Source organism: Numida meleagris, chromosome 4 (genome assembly GCF_002078875.1).
Source record: "Numida meleagris isolate 19003 breed g44 Domestic line chromosome 4, NumMel1.0, whole genome shotgun sequence".
NCBI lineage: Eukaryota > Metazoa > Chordata > Aves > Galliformes > Numididae > Numida > Numida meleagris.
The window spans coordinates 55595564-55614847 of NC_034412.1; the positions used below are offsets into that span (position 1 = coordinate 55595564).

At 42.7% G+C, this 19284-nt stretch overlaps 1 protein-coding gene across 3 annotated transcripts in view; it reads left to right on the forward strand.

Moving 5' to 3' along the window:
• The window catches only part of SLC4A4 (solute carrier family 4 member 4), a 205934-nt gene that overhangs the window by 117225 nt on the left and 69425 nt on the right, over window positions 1–19284 (forward strand). For 2 of the 3 annotated variants that reach the window (XM_021396769.1, XM_021396770.1), the window contains exons 6-7: window positions 826–1005; window positions 12578–12654. In XM_021396769.1, coding sequence (XP_021252444.1) covers window positions 826–1005; window positions 12578–12654 — 257 coding nt within the window. The remainder of the gene's footprint in view (window positions 1–825; window positions 1006–12577; window positions 12655–19284) is intronic. The other variant, XM_021396768.1, reaches the window with a different exon arrangement.

The window sequence follows — 19284 nt, forward strand, 5'->3', positions numbered from 1 at the left end:
CTAGTAGACAAATAAGAGCTGCCACTTTCCCCTGGGGGATAGCATGTTAACTGAAGTAATAAAAGGAACAACTTAATGTGAGATTTATTGCACAATAGAGATTTTTTTAATAAGTCGGGCTACCTTCACCCCTCCCCTATGGGACAAAGGAACAGAGAGGAGAGAGCTGATGGAAAGCGAGCAGTGAGTTGCAGATTGATGATGGTTAAAGGTTAAAGACAAAGGCTTATAATACGTCCTCTGAAAACAGGAGTGGGTTCTGCCTTCTGTAGTTGCTGTCATTTTACTTTAGTTCTAAGAATGAAAGATTTAGTGACTCATTTCCAGGACTTTTTCCTGTAGATAGATCAGGTCTTAGCAGGGGCCTATGAGGTGAACTCAGGCCTTGTTGAAGCTGTTAGAAGTTTTGCCATGCTATTTTTGGAGTCATCCTGGAACTCATCATGACATAGGTATAGCTCCTTCACAACACAGGGCTGGAGCAGCTCCCTCTCTGAGCTAAGAGCGGTCTTTTCCTGAGGAGGGTTGTTTGGCAGTCCTCTCAGTGGCATGGAAATAAAAGAAAGGGATTTTGGTGGCAAAGGTGTGTGTTGGTGGTTGATGGGTTTTCCTCCATGGAGATGCTTCTTACGTTTCAAGAAATGTTTTAAAGAGATTCTCATTAGAAATAAAGTGGTGGTATATGGTGGTAGCTTTGAGATGGGAAGGAAAGAATTCAAAACGGGATGGTGAATGTTCTTTCCCCTTCTCCTTTCATGTAGCCAAGTTCTGGGCTTTGGAATTCATTTTCCTTTCCTCTCTCTCATCTCTTTTTGTGTTCAACAGAAATGATTGTCGACAATCAGATTGAGACAGGGCTCTTGAAGGCAGACATGAAGGACAAAGTCACCTACACGCTGCTCAGGAAGCACCGGCACCAGACCAAGAAGTCCAACCTGCGCTCTCTGGCAGACATTGGAAAGACCGTCTCCAGTGCAAGTAGGATGTTTACCAACCCCGATAATGGTAATGCAGAGGCTAACTGGCTATAGCCTTCCATTTTAAAGCAACCCACCAACCTTGCCTGACAGAAACTAACCTTGTTGCCATGACAATGCTTTTCTAATGCACAATTAGCGTAGCAAGACCCACATTGATGACACATCAGTGGTGGGCTCTGAAGGCTGCTTTTGCCGTGGCACATTGCTCTAACCCTATCTTCACTGGACGGAAAGGTAGAGGAAGGGAGGTGGCAGGCAGGCAGCAGGATGCAAGAGGTATGTAGGGGGTGGTGTAGGAACGACATTAGGAAAGAGAGATTTACAACAAACTCTACGCTTACCTGAACCCAAAAGGCTGATCATCTGAAATGCTTGTGCAGAGATGAAGCTTTTGCGTGTGTTCGATTTTTCTTAATAGATTGTGTTGATGACACTCTTAATCAAAAATTATGCGAGAGTAAAATCTAGCTTGCATTTTATTGCCATACAATCATTGTCCAGTGTGGGTAAAGCTCATTTCCATTTTGCTTTATTCAACCTAAAATTGTGTTGTGGTGTATGTCATGTATGCATTTCTGTTTCTCTTTCAAAAACTACTTCATGTGTAGTGCTGTGTATATGGTGTTGTCTGTATAAGTGCGTGTGTATGGATGCAGACAGCTGTAGAGGCCTTGGCAGTGGCTCTGTACTTACTCAAACACTGAGATTTGCAGTCATAGTGGTAATGTTAAAAAAAAGAAAAAAAAAAGATGGTTTAAGCCTATTTTCATGTCTTGGAGTTCTGCAAACTGTCTCACGTTGCAGTATGAAAACTTGTCTGTAAGTTGCTATTTTAAAATACCCAGAAAAAAAGAGCAAGCTGATACTCATCTTGCTGTCTTTAAGGCCTCTAAGCTTTCTGTGTTCTGCTTCTAAAGCTCGCTCTTAACATTTCTCCCTAACTAATTACCTTACTTCATTAATATTTCCTACTTTTCATTGTCCTTTGCTTTTGTTACAGGTGTGTATGTGCATGTGAAGAATATTTATTGCTCTTGATGATGCATCTTATCACATGCCAGTGTCTTGATAATTAAAAGAATGAAAAAAATGCACAGTAACATGAATTGAGGGAATGTCCTAGGTGTGCAGCTTTTTGGTGAATATCCCTGCAGGAGTCCAATGGAGCAAAGATTGGGACTGTGCTTCGGACTGTTGCTCCTTCTGCTTATTTTTCAGATCAGGCACTTCAGATCCTTGGAGAATGCCTCAGTCATTTTGGGTCTGGGCACTCAGTGACTAACTCATGTTTGTTTTCAGTTGGCCTCAAGAAACTGTGTTCTTCCACCATGCGTTCTTGGGCTTTTTGCTGTCCCCACTGTTTGCATGGGAGGCTTCTGACTTCTGTTTAAAAAATACACTCAGAGATGCGCTCACTTGGTTCTCAACTCCGACTGCAAATCACCTGCTTAAGCATAGGCACTTTGACACTCATGGTCATGGTGGCATGGAGACCTTTTTTTGTGCTTGCTCGTGGTATGTTTACAATGCCACAGTCAGACCTAATGGCTCTCAAATTGCAAGGAAAGCTGAAAGACAAACTCCTGGATATCAGGAGTGCCTGTGTTTGGGTAATGATAGACACTTTTCCTATCTTATGGTTAAACAAGTAACCAGGCTTACTGTTTTATTCTGAGTACTTAGGAAATTCCTAAGGTGTAGAAATGTAAAGAAACCTTTAGGATTGATAATATGGTATTGCTGTGATTAGTGTCTCTTTCAGACACGCCAAGAATTTAATTGAAGGGGTTAAGACTTGCTCCGTTTACAGGGTGCATCCACCTTCCACCTCTGTCTTGTTTCTATCTTTGTTGAACCATATGCTTGTAACAGCCTCCTTGTTTTTCAGCAGCTGGTGAATGTTGGATTTTTCCTTTCTGCAGCTAAAGTCACTCATTGAGGAGCCATCAAAACCTCAGGGTGTAAAGAGAAATTAAAACTTATTTACAAGGTTTGAGGGTAAATCATACACAGTGTCTTAATTAACTATAACTCGGATGCTAAGTCCTAACTCTTTACCATAAGGAGTTAGACATTCAGTGCTGATTTAAAAGTAAATAATATCCTGCTTCTCCTGGGGGGTTGACACTGGCAAAATGCACTCATCTAAGTTCTCACTCTAGCCACTGCTTATTTTTAGGGCCATGAGCATCCTTTACTCAGATAGTAGGTGTCTTAGGTTTCCATTAATTTCTCTTCTTTATTTGAAGAGACTGATTCTTAAGAAATTCTTTCCTGGCTCTGCTTGGCCCACTGGCTGACCTTCAGCTACTTCTTTCATTTTGTTTTGCCTCAGTTTCCTACCTGAAGTATTTATATTTAGTGAGAATATAATAACGCATTATGTTTCATGACAATTCAAGTACTTTTTAAGAGGGAGAGACTCAAATATGAAGGGAGATACTTCACAAATAGTTGTTGCTATTATTTATTATTTACACTTCAGTGAAAAAATAACTCGATGAAACACATTCTGGAGTTATACCATGCTCCCTGGAGTTCAGTGAGTGCCTCCCATGTAATTCTAAAGGCAGAATTTGTCCTTTAGATAGATAAAAATTTAATGAGTTCGACAGGAGTGCAGCTGCCTTTCAGCGTGGCTAATAACAATAATAAAAGGGCCATCAGCCCCAAGCACTCATAAATTTCATTGAAGTTTCATTCCAGGTAAATATTTCTTTTCAGTTTCTACCTTATTGTTGCAATGTCAGTGAAACTTCCATACAGTATTCATGCTGCATCCAGGTTAATGAGAATGATGGTAGTTCAGGACATGGCACTAGTGTGCTGCTTACTTCTCACCTCCATATAGTAGGTTTACGGGCTGGTATATTTAAAAAGCAGCTTGGTGTTCTGCTGATCCGATGTTTACTGATGATGTTAAAAAGGCTAACTTCTCATGTTTAGACCTACCATAAAACACCTTGATGTAAATTACAGGGTGCCCTACTAATTTAGTTTGTGTTTGTTGAAGGTTGTTAATGAAACAGACAATGAAGCTTAACGAGACCCTGCAGTATGTTACGTATAAAAATGTTATGCAACTTACTGCTTTTAGTGGACAGTCACAATTCTTTTGGAATTTATGATTCTGCCCATGATTTTCCGTAATATTTTTTTCAAGTAATGCAGCAGTTAAACTTAAAGCCCAAATTAAACAGAAACAGATTTTTTCAAGGGCTTTTGTTAGAAATCTGAAAACACGCTCTGGGCCCCCAGACTACAGAAAGACTTAGGTGCCTGCATCTCATTTATTTCAGAATGATTAAGTGACAAAATCTTAAAGGCTTGAAAGTTTTCATCATGGTAAACTTATTAGAAGCTACTATTCTGGTATTTAAATAGGTCATTCATAGTAAAAAGTTTTGAATTTGTGCTAACATATATATATATTTTTCTGCATAAGTCAGAAAAAAGTTAAATAAGCAGAAGTTGCTAAGATGTAGCTTATTACATATTGGAGGTGCTGGCACAGGCTGCCCAGAGAAGCTGTGGGACTCCCCATCCCTGCAGGCTCTCAAGGCCAGGCTGGATGGGGCCCTGGCCAGCCTGATCTGGTGGGAGGCAACCTGCCCATGGCTAATCTTTAAGGTCCTTCCAACCCAAGACATTCTATGGTCCTATGATATTGTAGTGAGCATTGTAAATTTCTTTAAAAAAAAGTACTGTGGTGCTCTCACTTCTGTCTCTGGGTCTCAGGCCTAGGTGCTGGGAACTAACAGCACACTTGTGAGCCTGTGGCAGTTCCGTGAGCTGCTTGTAGAACCTGAGCAGCAGGGTGGCTGTTGGCCTCCCCCAGTTGCGGTGCTTGGTGCTGACTGGTCCAGCTGCTCTTGCGCGTTGGAGAGCCGCAGCCAGGCTGACCCTGGCCCTGCAGCAGGCAGTCGTCCTGCTCCTGCTGCTTTCGCTTCGCTGCTCTTTTTGATGACAGCCTACAGAGCAATCAGATTGGCAGAAGTGTTGAACTTCTGAGTGGCAAAGGTGTGCAACGAGTGTTTTTTAATCATAACTGTGTCATAAAGATGGCTTCTTAGCCTTTCCCAGTGCTTGTGTTTGTGGGAGGATGTTTTCTCAGCAAATCTTTTGCTCTTGAGAAAGAAATTATGCAAAAGATGATAATTTCTTGTTTGACGCTTGGAGGAGGAGGATAAATCAAAGCACTCCTTTGCTGTCCACTCAACAGGAAAAAGATGATTATCAAAAAGCTGAGCAGATAAAGCTTAACTAAGCAATTACTAGAAGTTACCATACAAAGACAGCGCCTTTTTCATTTCTTTCTATTGGCAGAGAGCTGAGATGTCTGATATGTTCGCTGAGGGCCTTTAGATATGTTCCAACTGAACTCTTGCAGAGTTTTTGCGTGTCTTGTTTTGTTGACTGTCTTTCTGAGAGTTCTCTGTGTTAATCCAGTTGTGTCCTTTCCTGGCACAGGATGCAGCATTTGAAGTGAGCCCCTGCAGTAAATAGTGCATTCACTAGAGGCTATCCAGCAGCCTTTGCCCAACTGGCACTCCTTTGAGTCGTAATGCAGATCTGCTATTGGTTTGCCACTGTAAAAAATGAGAATGATGCTCACCGTTCCTTATGCAGGTGCCTGAGGACCGTCTCCTAATCATTTGCCAGTACTGTGATGAGGATATTTGCTATGCAGTGCATATTTTCCACGTTTTTGCTTTAAAGTTTCCTGCCTGCCAGCATTTTGTATAACTTAACACGTGTGAGAGCCTTTAGCAAAAGTGTTGAAGGGCAGCGATCGAATCGTACTGAAGGCAAGCTGGTAGAGGCCATAGAAAGCTGTAACGTGTTTACGTGTGAGTATCTAACTCTCCTAAATAATGGCATGCTCTCCATCACCATTTGAATGTCCAAACACCTAACAAATGTTTTTTATTTTTGGTGTGCTGACAGGGAATTCTGGTAACAGTTAAAATTGCACTTGTACCTTCTGCAGTGCATTGGCTGTTGTACTGAGAGAATGACAGGTAGCAACAGCTGAAAACTTCCCCTGTGATTTTTTTAATTCTGTGTTAGAGTTCAACTTCATTCAGTTGAGTTATTTTCATAGAAACTGCATCCACAATCCTTCCAGTGGGCTGAAAGGTACAATGTCAACTGAATAAGGATAGCACAGGGGGAGAGAGATTGAGCCAGAAATGAGATATTCTCCAGGGATACTTGAAAAAAAACCCTGTGATGTATTTATCCGTTTGTGTTATTTGAAGCACTGTGGAATATGGCATGCCTTTCCAAGCCCTAACTGATGTACATCAGGGTATGTATACAGTCAGAATGCTCAAAGTTGGCTCCTACAGGGAAGCGACTTTTTTTTTTTTTCCCCAAAAAGCGCTGTGTGTTTCCCATTTTTACTAACTGCTTTGCTTCCTGGGACTGCTCAGCACAACTTAGATCTCAGCTGCCTTCATCACTTGTTTGAAATCTGCTTCTGAGATGCCTGAATTTTAGACATGAAGGATGAAAGATTGGCTGCAGACCTTGCCAGCAGGGGACATTTTGTGCTCCGAATAAGTAGGCTTGCTTCTTTTGTCACCAAACAATATAGAAAGGTGCACTTGCGAGTAACTGCAAATGTTCAAACACTGTCTCCTAACTCGCTTTTTTGTGCAATTGCTTGAGCGTTTCTTTCTTTTTTTTTCCTTTGACTTTTCAACTTTGCTCTCTTCTTCCCCTCTGCTGCTGCCTCTGTCTCCTGCTTGCACCACAAAAGCACGCAGCCCACTCGAGAGCTCCGTGCCCTGCCTAGCGACACGCACGCTGGATGATGAAATCCAAGTGCAGCGCAGCCCCAGCGTGGGATGGCTCAGTAAGTCAGAGAGTGGGATGCGGGGAGTGGGCTGGGGGGCTTCCAGAAGGAAGAACTGGCACCAGGTGGTGCCTTAATGCTCACTGCTATGTTAACAGGGAAAAAACTGGAATTCCATTCTTGAGGGAATGGAATAGCTGCTGCTCTGGCTGCCCATTTACCCCCACCACCATCTCTTTTTTCATTCTTTTGCTTTATTTGTTTGTTTTTTCCTCCATCTGTAGTGGGACAAGTAAGTCAGTCTGCACTCCCTTTCAGGCAGTAGTCTCTCTTGTAACCCATCTAGCAAAATTGCATTGATGTGTTGAATCATCCTTTGGCTGTTAAGAGGGTTTCATGAATTTTGCAATCAATGCAATAAAATAAATGCAAGAACATTAAATATTTTAATTTCCATACAAATTAAATACAAAAGTAGGTTCCCTTTGTCACATAGCTCTCAGACACCACCAGCTTTATCTCTCTGTGATGAGCTGGGCTTTTCTCAGGCTGCGCATCATTGTGTCCTTTATAAAATATAACTCACTGGGAGCCTTGCTGATCACAGAGGAGTGAGCTGTTCCCACAGGAAGGCACAGCCTGCTGCTCTGATGACACAGAGATGTTCTTTATAAGCCATGGCAATCTGTGGAAATCGGAATTTCAGGATATTGACTGTGAAAGATGACTACAAAGCCTGTCAGTGAAATGAGGCAGTAAAACAGAGGGGTTTAGATTGATTGCCTTACTTTTTGCACCAGTACTTCACTGAGCACAGCCAAGGAGAGATTCATGTTGCCTTTGCCAAAGAGATGGCAATATAACTGAATCCTGAATTGGGTAAATATCCTTAATTAGCAAACAGTGTTAGGGTTAACATCATGTGCCGAAGTCTTTTAGCACATTGGTTTGTCTGGATCTGTCTGGAATGAAAATGGAAAACCTCAAGAAAAGGATGCTCTAAGAAGAGCTGCTGTAGTTTGGTGTGGTTACGTTGATCATGTTGGGAAATCGAGAGAAAAGGTAATTGGCTCTTGAGAAACAGAGAAAGGTAATAGTCGTTAGCCACTTCCTCTAGCAAGAAAGGTTAGAATCATAGAATTAGCTAGGTTGGAAAAGACCTACAAGATCATCCAGTTCAACCATCCACCAACCACCAGTACCCCCACTAAACCATGTCTCTCAACACTATACCTAAATGTTTCTTGAACACCTCCAGGGACGGTGACTCAACCACCTCCCTGGGCAGCCCATTCCAGCGCCTGACCACTCTTTCAGAAAAGTATTATTTCCTAACGTTCAGCCTAAATCTCCCCTGGTGCAACTTGAGGCCATTCCCCCTCGTCCTGTCACTAGTTAAAAGAGAGAAGAGGCTGACCCCCAGCTCACTACAACCTCCCTTCAGGTAGTTATAGAGAGCGATAAGGACTCCCCTGAGCCTCCTCTTTTCCAGACTGAACAATCCCAGCTCCCTCAGCCGCTCCTCGTAAGGCCTGTGCTCCAGAACCCTCACCAGCTTCATCACCCTCCTCTGAACATGCTCCAGGGCCTCAATGTCTTTCTTGCAATGAGGGGCCCAAAACTGGACACAGTTCTCAAGGCGTGGCCTCACCAGTGCTGAGTACAGGGGGAGAATGACTTCCCTACACCTACTGGCAACACTATTTCTGATACAAGCCAGGATGCCATTGGCCTTCTTGGCCACCTGGGCACACTGGTGGCTCATGCTCAGCCGAGCATCGACCAACACCCACAGGTCCGTTTCCTCTACACAGTCTTCCAGCCACTCTGCCCCAAGCCTGTAGCATTGCCTAGGGTTGTTGTGTCCAAAGTGCAGGACCCAGCACTTGGTCTTGTTGAACCTCATCATATTGGCTTCAGCCCAGAGATCCAGCCTGTCTAGATCTCTCTGTAGGGCCTTGCTACCCCCAGGCAGCTTGGTGTCCTGCCAGCTTGGTGTCATCTGCAAACCTACTGAGGGTGCTCTCAATGCCCTCATCCAGGTCATCAATAAAGATATTGAAGAGGACAGGCCCCAGCACTGACCCCTGGGGAACACCACTCATGACTGGTCGCCAGCTAGATTTAACTCCATTCACCACCACTCTCTGGGCCTGGCCCTCCAGCCAGCTCCTTACCCAGCAAAGAGTGTACCTGTCCAAGCCGGGCTGCCAGATTCTCCAGGAGAGTACTGTGGGAGACAGTGTCAAAGGCTTTGATGAATTCTGGGTAGTCCACATCAACAGCCTTTCCCTCATCCACCAGACGGGTCACTCGATCATAGAAGGAGATCAGGTTGGTCAAACAGGACCCGCCTTTCACAAACCCTGGGCCTCATCCCCCGGTTCTCCTGCAAATGCTGCGTGATCTCCCTCAGGACAATCTGCTCCATAACCTTCCCTGGCACCGAGGTCAGGCTGACAGGCCTGTAGTTTCTCAGATCCTTCTTATGACCCTTCTTGTAGATGAGAGTCACATTGGCAAGTCTCCAGTCTTCTGGGACCGCTCCAGTTGACCAGGAACGCCGATAGATGATGGAAAGTGGCTTGGCTATCTCCTCCACCAGCCTCCCTCAGTACTCTCCAATGGATCTTGTCCAGCCCCATGGACTTGTGGCAGTCTAGGTGGAGTAGTAGGTCTCTGACCGTTTCCTCCTGAATTGTGGGGGGTTTATTCCACTCCCCATCTGAGACTTCCAGGTCAGAGAGTAGAGTACTCTGAGGACAACTGGTCTGACTTTTAACGACAGACATAAAGAAGGCATTGAGAACCTCAGCCTTTTCAGGTCCTCAGTGGCCACATTCCCAGCCGTGTCTAGTAAAGAATGGAGTTTCTCCTTGGTCTTACTCTTACTGTTGAAAAGAGTTTCTTATTCCCTTTTATGCCAGCAGCCAAGCTGAGTTCGAGCTGGGCTTTTGCCTTTCTAATTTTCTCCCTGCGCATCCTAACAACCTCTTTGTACTCTCCCCGAGTTGCCTGTCCCTTCTTCCACAGGAGGTAGATTCTGTTTTTTTCCTGGAGCCTCAGGGAAAGTTCATCCACACCGGTCTCCTTCCCCTCTGGCTCATCTTGTGGTAATTATCTTTGAACAAATGTTCCATCCCAGACTTCTAGTAAAAAGGGAAATACATGCTGTAGTCTAGAAAATTATCAGCTATGAAAGCTGGGGACTCTCATTTCAATCTACTTCAGGACTGGACCCAGAAATCTGTAAAACTACCCAAGTGGCAGCAGAAAATAAAGAGAGCTTCAGCACGTGCCTTTCTCTACAATTACACAGTGGAGCTCTTCTGAATAAGTTGCATTAAAACCACTTCAAACAACTCTATAAAATAAAATCATCTGCATTTTCTACACTTCCTCAGAGCATTTTGGAAGCCATATTTAGTTCCTTCTCAGCTGGAGACAGTAGCCATTACAGGACTCAAAGGTATCGTGGTAAGACTGGAAGAAGAGGAGACGGGTCTCTACACTGCTCTCTCTCTCTGTCTACAGCAGAGGAACAGCTCTCACAAACTGGCTTCGTGTAGGTGGGCAGTCTCTGAACTGTCTCTGAGCTTCTCCAGATCTGTTTAACTCTGCTGAATACTTTTTTATTTATTTTCTTTCACTTCGTAGCACTTAAGTGAACTGATAGGAACTTTGCTTTGAGTCAGTGACCTGCATGAAACCAATTACCAGTGTGAACAATCTTCACATTTTAAAGAAAGTGCTTCCCTGCCTTTTTAATTGATGGTATTGGCTCTGATTTGCAAAACAGCCATGTGCATTTCTATATAGAGCTTCAATCTTTCATTTTAATTTAACACTATATTTATAGATTTGTCAAAGATTTCCCAGAGTTGGCAGTATCTGTGCAACCTTTCAAAGATAATTAGTTGCACCACATAAGAGAAGGGAGCCTTGGATTTCAGTAATAGGGTTCAGGTTTCCAGGAACCTGCTTCTTTAAAGAAGAAAAAAAAATGCATATTTTATTATTTATTAAATATCCACATCTCAGAAGGTGTTATGTACACCCTTTTAGACACACAAACTAAAGTCTATTCCATCTAAGAGATACTGTATACATAAAAATGTTTGATTACTTTTTTCCTATTTTACATATGTGCTTATCTCCTATATACAGATTCATATCAAACAGTCAATCAAGTGCTGTAAATATTTCTAAGTTTGGCTTGCTAGTAATTAGGAGAATGGTTACTAATATATGTACCTTAAACCAGTCCTTCAAGTGACATTTCTCACGCTACGAATAAACATATTTGTAAGAACTTAGTAGATATAGGTGAAGGTCTTAAACCTGCCAGGCAGTGACAACATGAAGAAGAAAAATTCGAGGATCTTCCTTTTATAAAATTATACTTGTGCTTTGCTTTTGCTGTGTTGTCATTCCTGGATGTGGCAATAATGCACAGCAGGTATACTGTGATTCAGAGTGGCCAATGAGAAAAAATGTCATAAATCTGTCTCCATATACACTGAATACATTGTAAGGAAGACCCACCTCTGGGGGGTCCAGATCTTTTACTTACTACTACTTTTATTGATTTATTTGTATAGTTATTAACTATTTCTTGATATTCAGATTTATTACGAAGTTCATTTTTCTGTGGGAGTTGATGAACACTGAAAATTTTAACTTTCATTTTGTTATGAATATCAAACCATAAGTTTAATCAATGTTGTCTCAAAACATACCCTAGCCTAGAGATATCTCAGAATTTGGGAAATGCCTCAGTGCCATTCCTTTCTGAGTGTTTTCTGTCTTTCCAGTTACTCTCATGATCAGAAACACTGTGATAAGAGCTCCTGTTGCTATGCTTCTGGTTTCTGGGAGAAGGGTGAAAAAATTCAAAACAATTATTAAAGAGCTTGCTGATGGCTGAGTGTTGGGATAGCGTATCCATCCCAGAGGTCTCTTTGCTATTTTATGATTTTTCTTCTTTCATGATTATGGCTGTTTCTAGGCTTTTCTGCCAGTCCTTTAGGACTATTTTCACATATTTTGCTACTCTTTGAGAACATAAGAGTAAGTAGGAAACATAGTCCAAAAGAGAGTAAGCAGTGCTTAAATGCCATCATGTCAAGCTTAGAGACCTTTGAGAGAGAAGTGGAGTTTAAAGGCTTTAACTCTTGGGCTCTGGTATTTCTCTTTCTCTCTGGAGTAGCTGGTGTCAGGAACTGGGGACATTTTAGCCTGTTGATTTGACACACGTGCTATTTCAAACAGTAAAACCCTTAAGGTTCATGAGTTTAGTTAATATGGCTAGTGGAGGAAAAGTAAAATTTTGTTATCAGCTGCTTCAAAGACCAAGAGCTGCTAACCTTCCTCCCTGTGAGCTAAAGTGTTGGGTGCAGAGGAATGCAGGACAGATAGCATCTCTGTAGGATAGCTATAGCAAGAGGCTCCAGGAGAGTCCCCCTGCTCTGCTGAGGGATGGATGACCCAGCTGCCTCTCTCGGCAGGCAGTTGCTACTTTGCCTCCCTGTCAACCCAGACAGGAATTAGGAGAAATTCTTAGATATTTTTGCAGTCCTAGGAGCTGTGGGAATGCTCTGGGTCAGAGATGAACAAGGTTTAGAATCTTTCTATCCCATGTGCCACGTGAAGTTACAGAAAGCAGCCTGTCAGGGTCTTAAATTTCCCACATCAGTCTCCCATGTGCAAGGAAAGGTGTTGCTGTAGCCTGAGCCTCTGTGTTTTTCTGACTGGATTTAAATAGGTGCTTTAATTGGTATTGACATTGTTCTTACAGGCAGTCCAGCCATGACTCACAGAAATCTGACTTCCACCAGTCTCAATGACATCTCTGACAAGCCTGAGAAAGATCAGGTAAGCTTCAGATTCGGACTTTACTTGGTGATGTGTTTGGTTAGGAGCTGAGTGTTGAGGAAGGAATAGTTGTACTACAGAGCTAAAGCAGAAGTGAGCAAGCAAGGTGAGTCAATTATTTCTTAGTCCTGTGACCAGATCTTCCACTTCTTAAGCATCAGCCCTTGAAAGAAATAGATTAAACTCTCGCAAGGTGTGAAGCAAGTGCCACCATGTATGGAAGCTGCCTGGCTTCAGGCAGCAGGGGACTGCAGGGAACAGATGACATCCTGATCTTGATGTGTCTGATCTGCATCCTGCTGAAAAGAGGCTCTTCAGGGGTTTCAGCAGGGGTCTCATGGCACAGTAGCTCAGGTCAAGCAGCACACCAGGGCTTATATTCACATGTGGGATGGGGTAGAGCAGGAGCACTGAAGGAGATGTGCCCCCACTACAGCTGCTCTGTAATAGAACATGTTGCCTCACCCTGTGTGGTGCCTTAGAAATATAGTCATGCTAAAGGGTAAGTATGGAAGAACAGCTTCAAAATGTAGGTGCATAATGAAGTTAAAACTGGCCTTCAGTGCCTGCAGAACTGAACTCTTTCTTACCAGTCTCCAAAAATCTGACTAATTTCTTACAGTAATGTTTATGGTATTATCATATGGAAATTGTGTGTGTTCTTGTCCTTACTTAAAGTTTAAGAGTGTGTGTGGTATAGTGATTCTTTGTGAACTCTGCGAAACTTGGTGTCTTAATGAGATCTCTACAAATTCTGAAAAACGGTCATGGTTTGTAAAGTGGTTTGTTCTCAAAGCATGATCATTTACTTTGGAGAATCTTTTCTTTTCCACATCTCTCAGCGCTCTCTAGTCTCGTGATTATTCTGAATACAAATGAGCGTTACTTTGGGAAATTATTTGGGTTAGACAGCATACGCTGACCAGCTGAGAAAAACTCTAGTCCTTCTAATAATACGTGGTTGCAGTCTTCTGTAAGTGAAGCTCTTCCATAAAGGGAGACAGCAACATAATTGGAGAAAAATGAGTTCAGGTTAATTAAATGTGGTATAACTATTCTCCAGTCCTCCTCTCTTTCTCCCTCGCCTGGCATGCAATTTATGCTACTGTTATTTCCAGATACTAAAAAGTATAAGTACATTATCTTTCACTTTGGTATTTGAAAAATCCACGTAAAAGGAAGAAATGGCTGGTAAGACAAATAGCCCCATAATGTTGAATGTGCAGAGTTTATATAATAGAGCAATGAAAAATATTCCCTCTAGTACCTGCTTTAATATCTTTTCCCAGGGGAAAAAAAAGAGTGCAGTGTGTTTTGTAGTATCATCCAGAGTTGTAACATACAGCTGCATTATTTATTTTTTTCTCCAAAATACCTTCCCTTTAATGTATGTAGCCACATGCAGGGAAAGAGTATGATTGTAAAATAGCTTTTTCATTGGAAAGACTGCTGTTATACATTTTTAATTAGACTATAATCGGGGTCTTAGAGTAGCAGAAAACTAGTTCTGAATGTTGGAGCAGGCTTCTTAGATTTCATTAGTACAAATGGTCTCAATTGTTCCTCCTGCTGAAATGTCTATGGACACGTACAGATAATGGAGTTTTTGTCTAGAACTGTGTACTAAAATAGATGTTTTGGTGGGGCTAATACTGAGTTGTGTTAATAAATCCAGTTTGGAAGCGTGCTCCAAAGTTTTTAGCTTTCAGTATAGATAATACTTGTCTGTTTGTAGTGAAAACTGTTACTTTTAAACTAATGAGTTCCAAAAAGCTGGTTAGTTAATTAGCTCATGTCCTTCTGATGAACTTTGCACAATGGAACCCTTGTACTGTATGCTTGTTGAAGCTGGCCTGAGAATCACCTTAGCTCTCAATTTTCATTATGGATTGACTGAAACTCCTGTCCTGATAAAATCTGTGAAACTGTGATGATGCCTGGCAAATTTCTGGAGTAGAACTTAGCTTGCTGTACAGGCACGAGGGAATAATTCATGGTGTTATGACAACAGGAGCTGGAAAGAGAACAGATTTTCTTGCCCTGACAGCAGAGTGACTGTCTTTCATTATCTTGGTATCCCATCTGGAAGCCTGACAGTTAATGAGGCCATACAGTGAGATATGAGTCTGCTGAAGAAAGAGGCTGTGCTCTTTTCTATTTATTTGTGTGGGTGTATCAGAGATCAGTTTGTCTTTAAACTGTGACAGGATGAAGTTTGTTGGTAAAAATTGCTTGGAGTTAGACGGGACCTGAGCTCTTTCATCAGTCATTATTTTTTGCAGATATAAAGGAGGGTATTGTGAGTGTGTGTGTGTGTTTTAAAGGAAGAGAAAGGCTTTGAACAAATTTTCCTGCTTACAATGAACAATTTTCCTGCTTACCTACATCCTTACTTTCAGTTTTGCGATCTTTAATGCTAATGGAATGGTGCAATTTACAATAGCAACATTATAACCAGAATCCCCTTTTTATCTGTTTCAGTAGGTTCTTACAGAGCAGAAAGACACCTTGGTAGAATTAGAGGGTTCTGGATGCTCTCTCTTCCAACTGCGAAGTGTACACCTCAGATGATGTTTCACTTCTTTCTCTCTTCTCCCCTAGCCCTTTGCCACTTGGAGAAATGCTGGTGACAAGTGCTTTGGAATTACAGTATGGCCACAAGCCCTCTCTTAATGAGGCCTGACAGAGTGAGTTTTGTGATTGTCACACAGTACTACATGGAAAAGGATGTGGATCATCCCTTGGAACAGCTCTTGCCCTGTAGAGCCCTGCTTGCTCTTGCTAGTGGGTATTAGACTCCCCTAGCTACAAGCAGCTGTAGCATCTTAAAGTAGCCATACTTTTCAGTACCTTCAGCTTACCTAGGAGGATCTTTTTACCCAATTCTGGTCTCCAACTCCAGCAGTCTTTAACTTTGTGCGTCTTGAGATGCTGTGTCTCTGCTCAGCAGCAGTTCGCTCACATGCTGTTGGAAAAGCAGGCTTGTCCTGAGCACCCACCTGCTGCATTCTCCAAGGTGTTGTAAGGTCTGAGTGGAAAACTGGCGTCTTTTGGTATATGATCTTGACATTTCTTTGCAATTTGTTTGGGATCCTTCTCTTTGGAGCCAAACCAGGTGCACATCTCTCTTGGCATCTGCAGTTGCCACACCACCAGTGGGTCATTTGTATTCAGCGGGGACCTTCCAGGTTGAGAGGAGGTGGTGGTGCGTCCTCTGCAGGCTCTGTGGATACTGAGGGGAGTGGTGGGGTGAGTTTTGCCATAAACTTGGAGATTATGAAGTGGGGATGTGACTGCTTTAAATACTGAACTGTCAATTTCAGCTCCTTGTTCCTAATAACCGGGGATTTCCAATGGTAGGCTTTGAGGTTGGAGTGAACAAAACAAGTGAACAAAAGGTCAGAAGAGGACACTAGGAGGGGGGAAACTCTCTGCAGAAGAGTGGAATGTGTTGGCATGTTATCTAATATATTTGGTCACGTCTCTCTTCTCTTGGAGCTGGACTATTATTGGCAGCGGTACTTCGATGTGGTCACCAGGGCAATGCTGCTTTCAGGTGCTTTTTCATTGTTGTTTTTGTTTACGATAATTTAGTTAAGGAGCAGTAGGCAGGTGAGACTTCAGCTACAAAAGCAAAAGCCCATATTGACCCCTCCAAACAAAGGCGGTGTCTGCTGTTGATCCTGGTCTCCTGAGCTTATTTTTTAGTCCCTCTGGAGAGCTGGGATTGCAGAGTCAGTTGAGGTTTCAGGTGGGCTGGTTACCTCTTGCACAATTGCCTTGCTACCTGCAGGAGCAGCTCCGCTAACACAGAGAACAGCTAAGCAGCTTGAGCTAGGACAGATGCATTCATGCCTTCATGGATCTGTGCTGTGACAGCACCCAGGTGAGGTGCTATCACAGCAAGACAGAGAGGTGTTACAGCTGCCTGGATACTAGCTGAGGGAATGGCAGTGAGATGTGCTAGGAAGCACTGGACAGTTTTTAGGTTTTCCTTGAAGATCTGTTAGAGGATTGTCCCTGAGGATGCCTTCCTTCCTGTTTGTCCTGCTCTGCAGAATCCTTGTGGGAAACTGAGGAAAGATACCAGTGTTCAAAGGCAAATACATGGTGGAGGTTGTGGCAGCTGGACTGCCCTCCTCCAGGAACAGAGGAACAGTAAGTGTCCGAGGCAAGTGACTGAAGACAGTAATCCTCAGCTTTCTTGTCACTGAAACCTCTATTGCAAGGAGTCAGGCTCTACTCTACTGCACAGATCCTGGACCTGTCTGGATGTCCTGCTCAGCTCTCTGGGTTTCTCACAGAGTGCAAAGATGGATTTGAAGACTGGCAGCACTGAGGATAGGAGCATAGCAAGAAAATATTTACAGTGGTCCCAGGACACACACTGACATGAGTACAGTGACTGGAAATAACAAGAGATAAGATTTAATTAAAATCTTACATAGCACTCAGATTTACCTGCAGTAAGCTTTGTGAGGTTGGTTCCTTTGCCCTTAGGGAAGGGATGGTTTTATGCTTACTTTGGATTTACTTTGATCTTGCTTTTGTTTTGGTTTTCTCATAGTCTTTGCTGTCTTAATACACTTTCCAGAGTTAATCTTCTTACTGAGGAACCACTAAGCTGTTGTCAGAGGCAAAGAAAATAAACTTAGAATCTGCCTTGGAAAAGGATGCAGTCAGGAAAGGATGCTCTGGCTCTTCCCAGAGGATCAGCTGAGCAAGTGCAGTCCATTCCCTAAGTGCCAGGGCAAAGAGCCATTAGCTAGAGAGGAGAGGAAAGAAGCTCCTTGGCTGAAAGGCAATGTAGGAGCAGACACAGCCTTCACTTACAGCTGTTTTTTTCCCAAAGGATTCACCACTACCCTTGCAGTTAGCTTTGAAATCAGCATCATGATGAACTCAGTCATGCTATTGTTGAACTTTTCTTAAGGCTGCTGTCCTAAGTGTTCTCTGTCGGATGCGGCTGTCAGCAGGCCTCTTGGCCTGAAAGGAGAGTTTAGTATATGTTGTGGGCCAAAAGACAACAGTTTGTGTACACTCAAAAATCTCAAGTCATCTTTCTAAGAGAATGGGGTAAGGGTGAAGGGGGAGGGGGAAATACAGTTTCCATTATATAGTAAACGGCAATTCAGCACAAATCTTGCTGTAGATTAGATGTCTGTTTTTTCTCCTTTTCCTGTCTGACTTCATGTGTTTATAAATATGCGATAAGTAATTAGCTTATCAACTTCATCAAAGAGAGACTGCTTCATGAAGAATGGAACTAGCATGTTTTCATTTGCTTTATGTAATTATTTTTCTTGTATTTGAGACTACGTGAAAAAGCCTTGTAGTTGGAGTAAGACCGTTTCAGATCATAAAATAATACAGAAATTTGCAAGTAATAAACCCCTGGGTTATCTGTAAGGTAAATATGTTTGCAACATTTAAAATGTGATAGTACTCTTTTTTTCCCCTTTGATTTGCAGAAAGCAAATGATTTTAAAGCTGAAACAAGGAAAGAAAGGGCCAGTTAGCAAAATGCAGAGTTTGCAGAAAATCTTTAACTATTGGATGACTTGTCACAAAAATTCCATTGATCGCGTTGACTCAGCTTGCACATGTCTGTGACAGACAGAACACGGTGTCCCTTGAACTCTGCTGCATCTAGGGGCTGCTTTGATAAAACCGGCAGTCACAGCTGGTGGTCTAGGGAAAGGGGTATTAATAATGCCAGTGTTTCTGGTAGTGCAGAGTCAGGAACAATTTGGCAACACTGCGTGTGGACGTCAAAACTATGCCGTCCCTGCTATGTTGTTGATATGTGGGCTGACGTCAGACAAAGCTTCTTTGCACCATGCCTGAAAACCATCAGACTTTTGCTCACTGAGTCCTGATTTCTTTGGATTTTTCTGCTTCTCTGCCTCAGATTCTTTGTTTTTTTCACAGGTGAACCATGGGAAAAGGGTGAGATGCAATACAAAGGGAAAGTAACTCTTCTGGTAAAGCACAGCATTGTCCACCTTAATTCATTTTAAACTTAAGCAGACCATTCAGCTCCCTTTTTATGGCCGCCTGCATTGAACACCTTGTATAGTTACATCCACAGGCAGCCATTGTTTCTGGTAGGGCAGAAGTAGCATGGACATTTTCTCTGAAGCACATTCAGTCTTGAATTTGCCTTACACTGTTATTTCAGGGCACTGAGATCTGCTGATGATCTCCAGAGTACTACCAACCTTTTGCCAGTCAGGTCTCCAGCTGAACTCGTAGGATAAAAGCCACAACAACAGGATGTTTAATGATCACTACTGGGAGGCTTCTGGGGGAAAGAAGCAAAGAGGGGAAGAAGGCTTTTATGCCCTTTTTAATGCCACTTGGTAAACATGCTGTGTTGCAGGAGGTGTAACAACTAGAAAAAAGAGGGGAACTCCGAAGGAAGTCTTCCCTTTCCTCCTCCAGCACATGTGGGAAGCTTGTCCTGTAGCTAAACGAAAGACTAAACAAAATCTCTGTTGACAGTACTAAGCACCCAGACAGCTATTTGTGGTTAGCAGTGTATTATTTACGAATACTGAAGTTAGATAATGTGCATGAATTGTCTCCTCTCTGCTATGAGAGTGATGACATCATTCACTGCTCCGTATT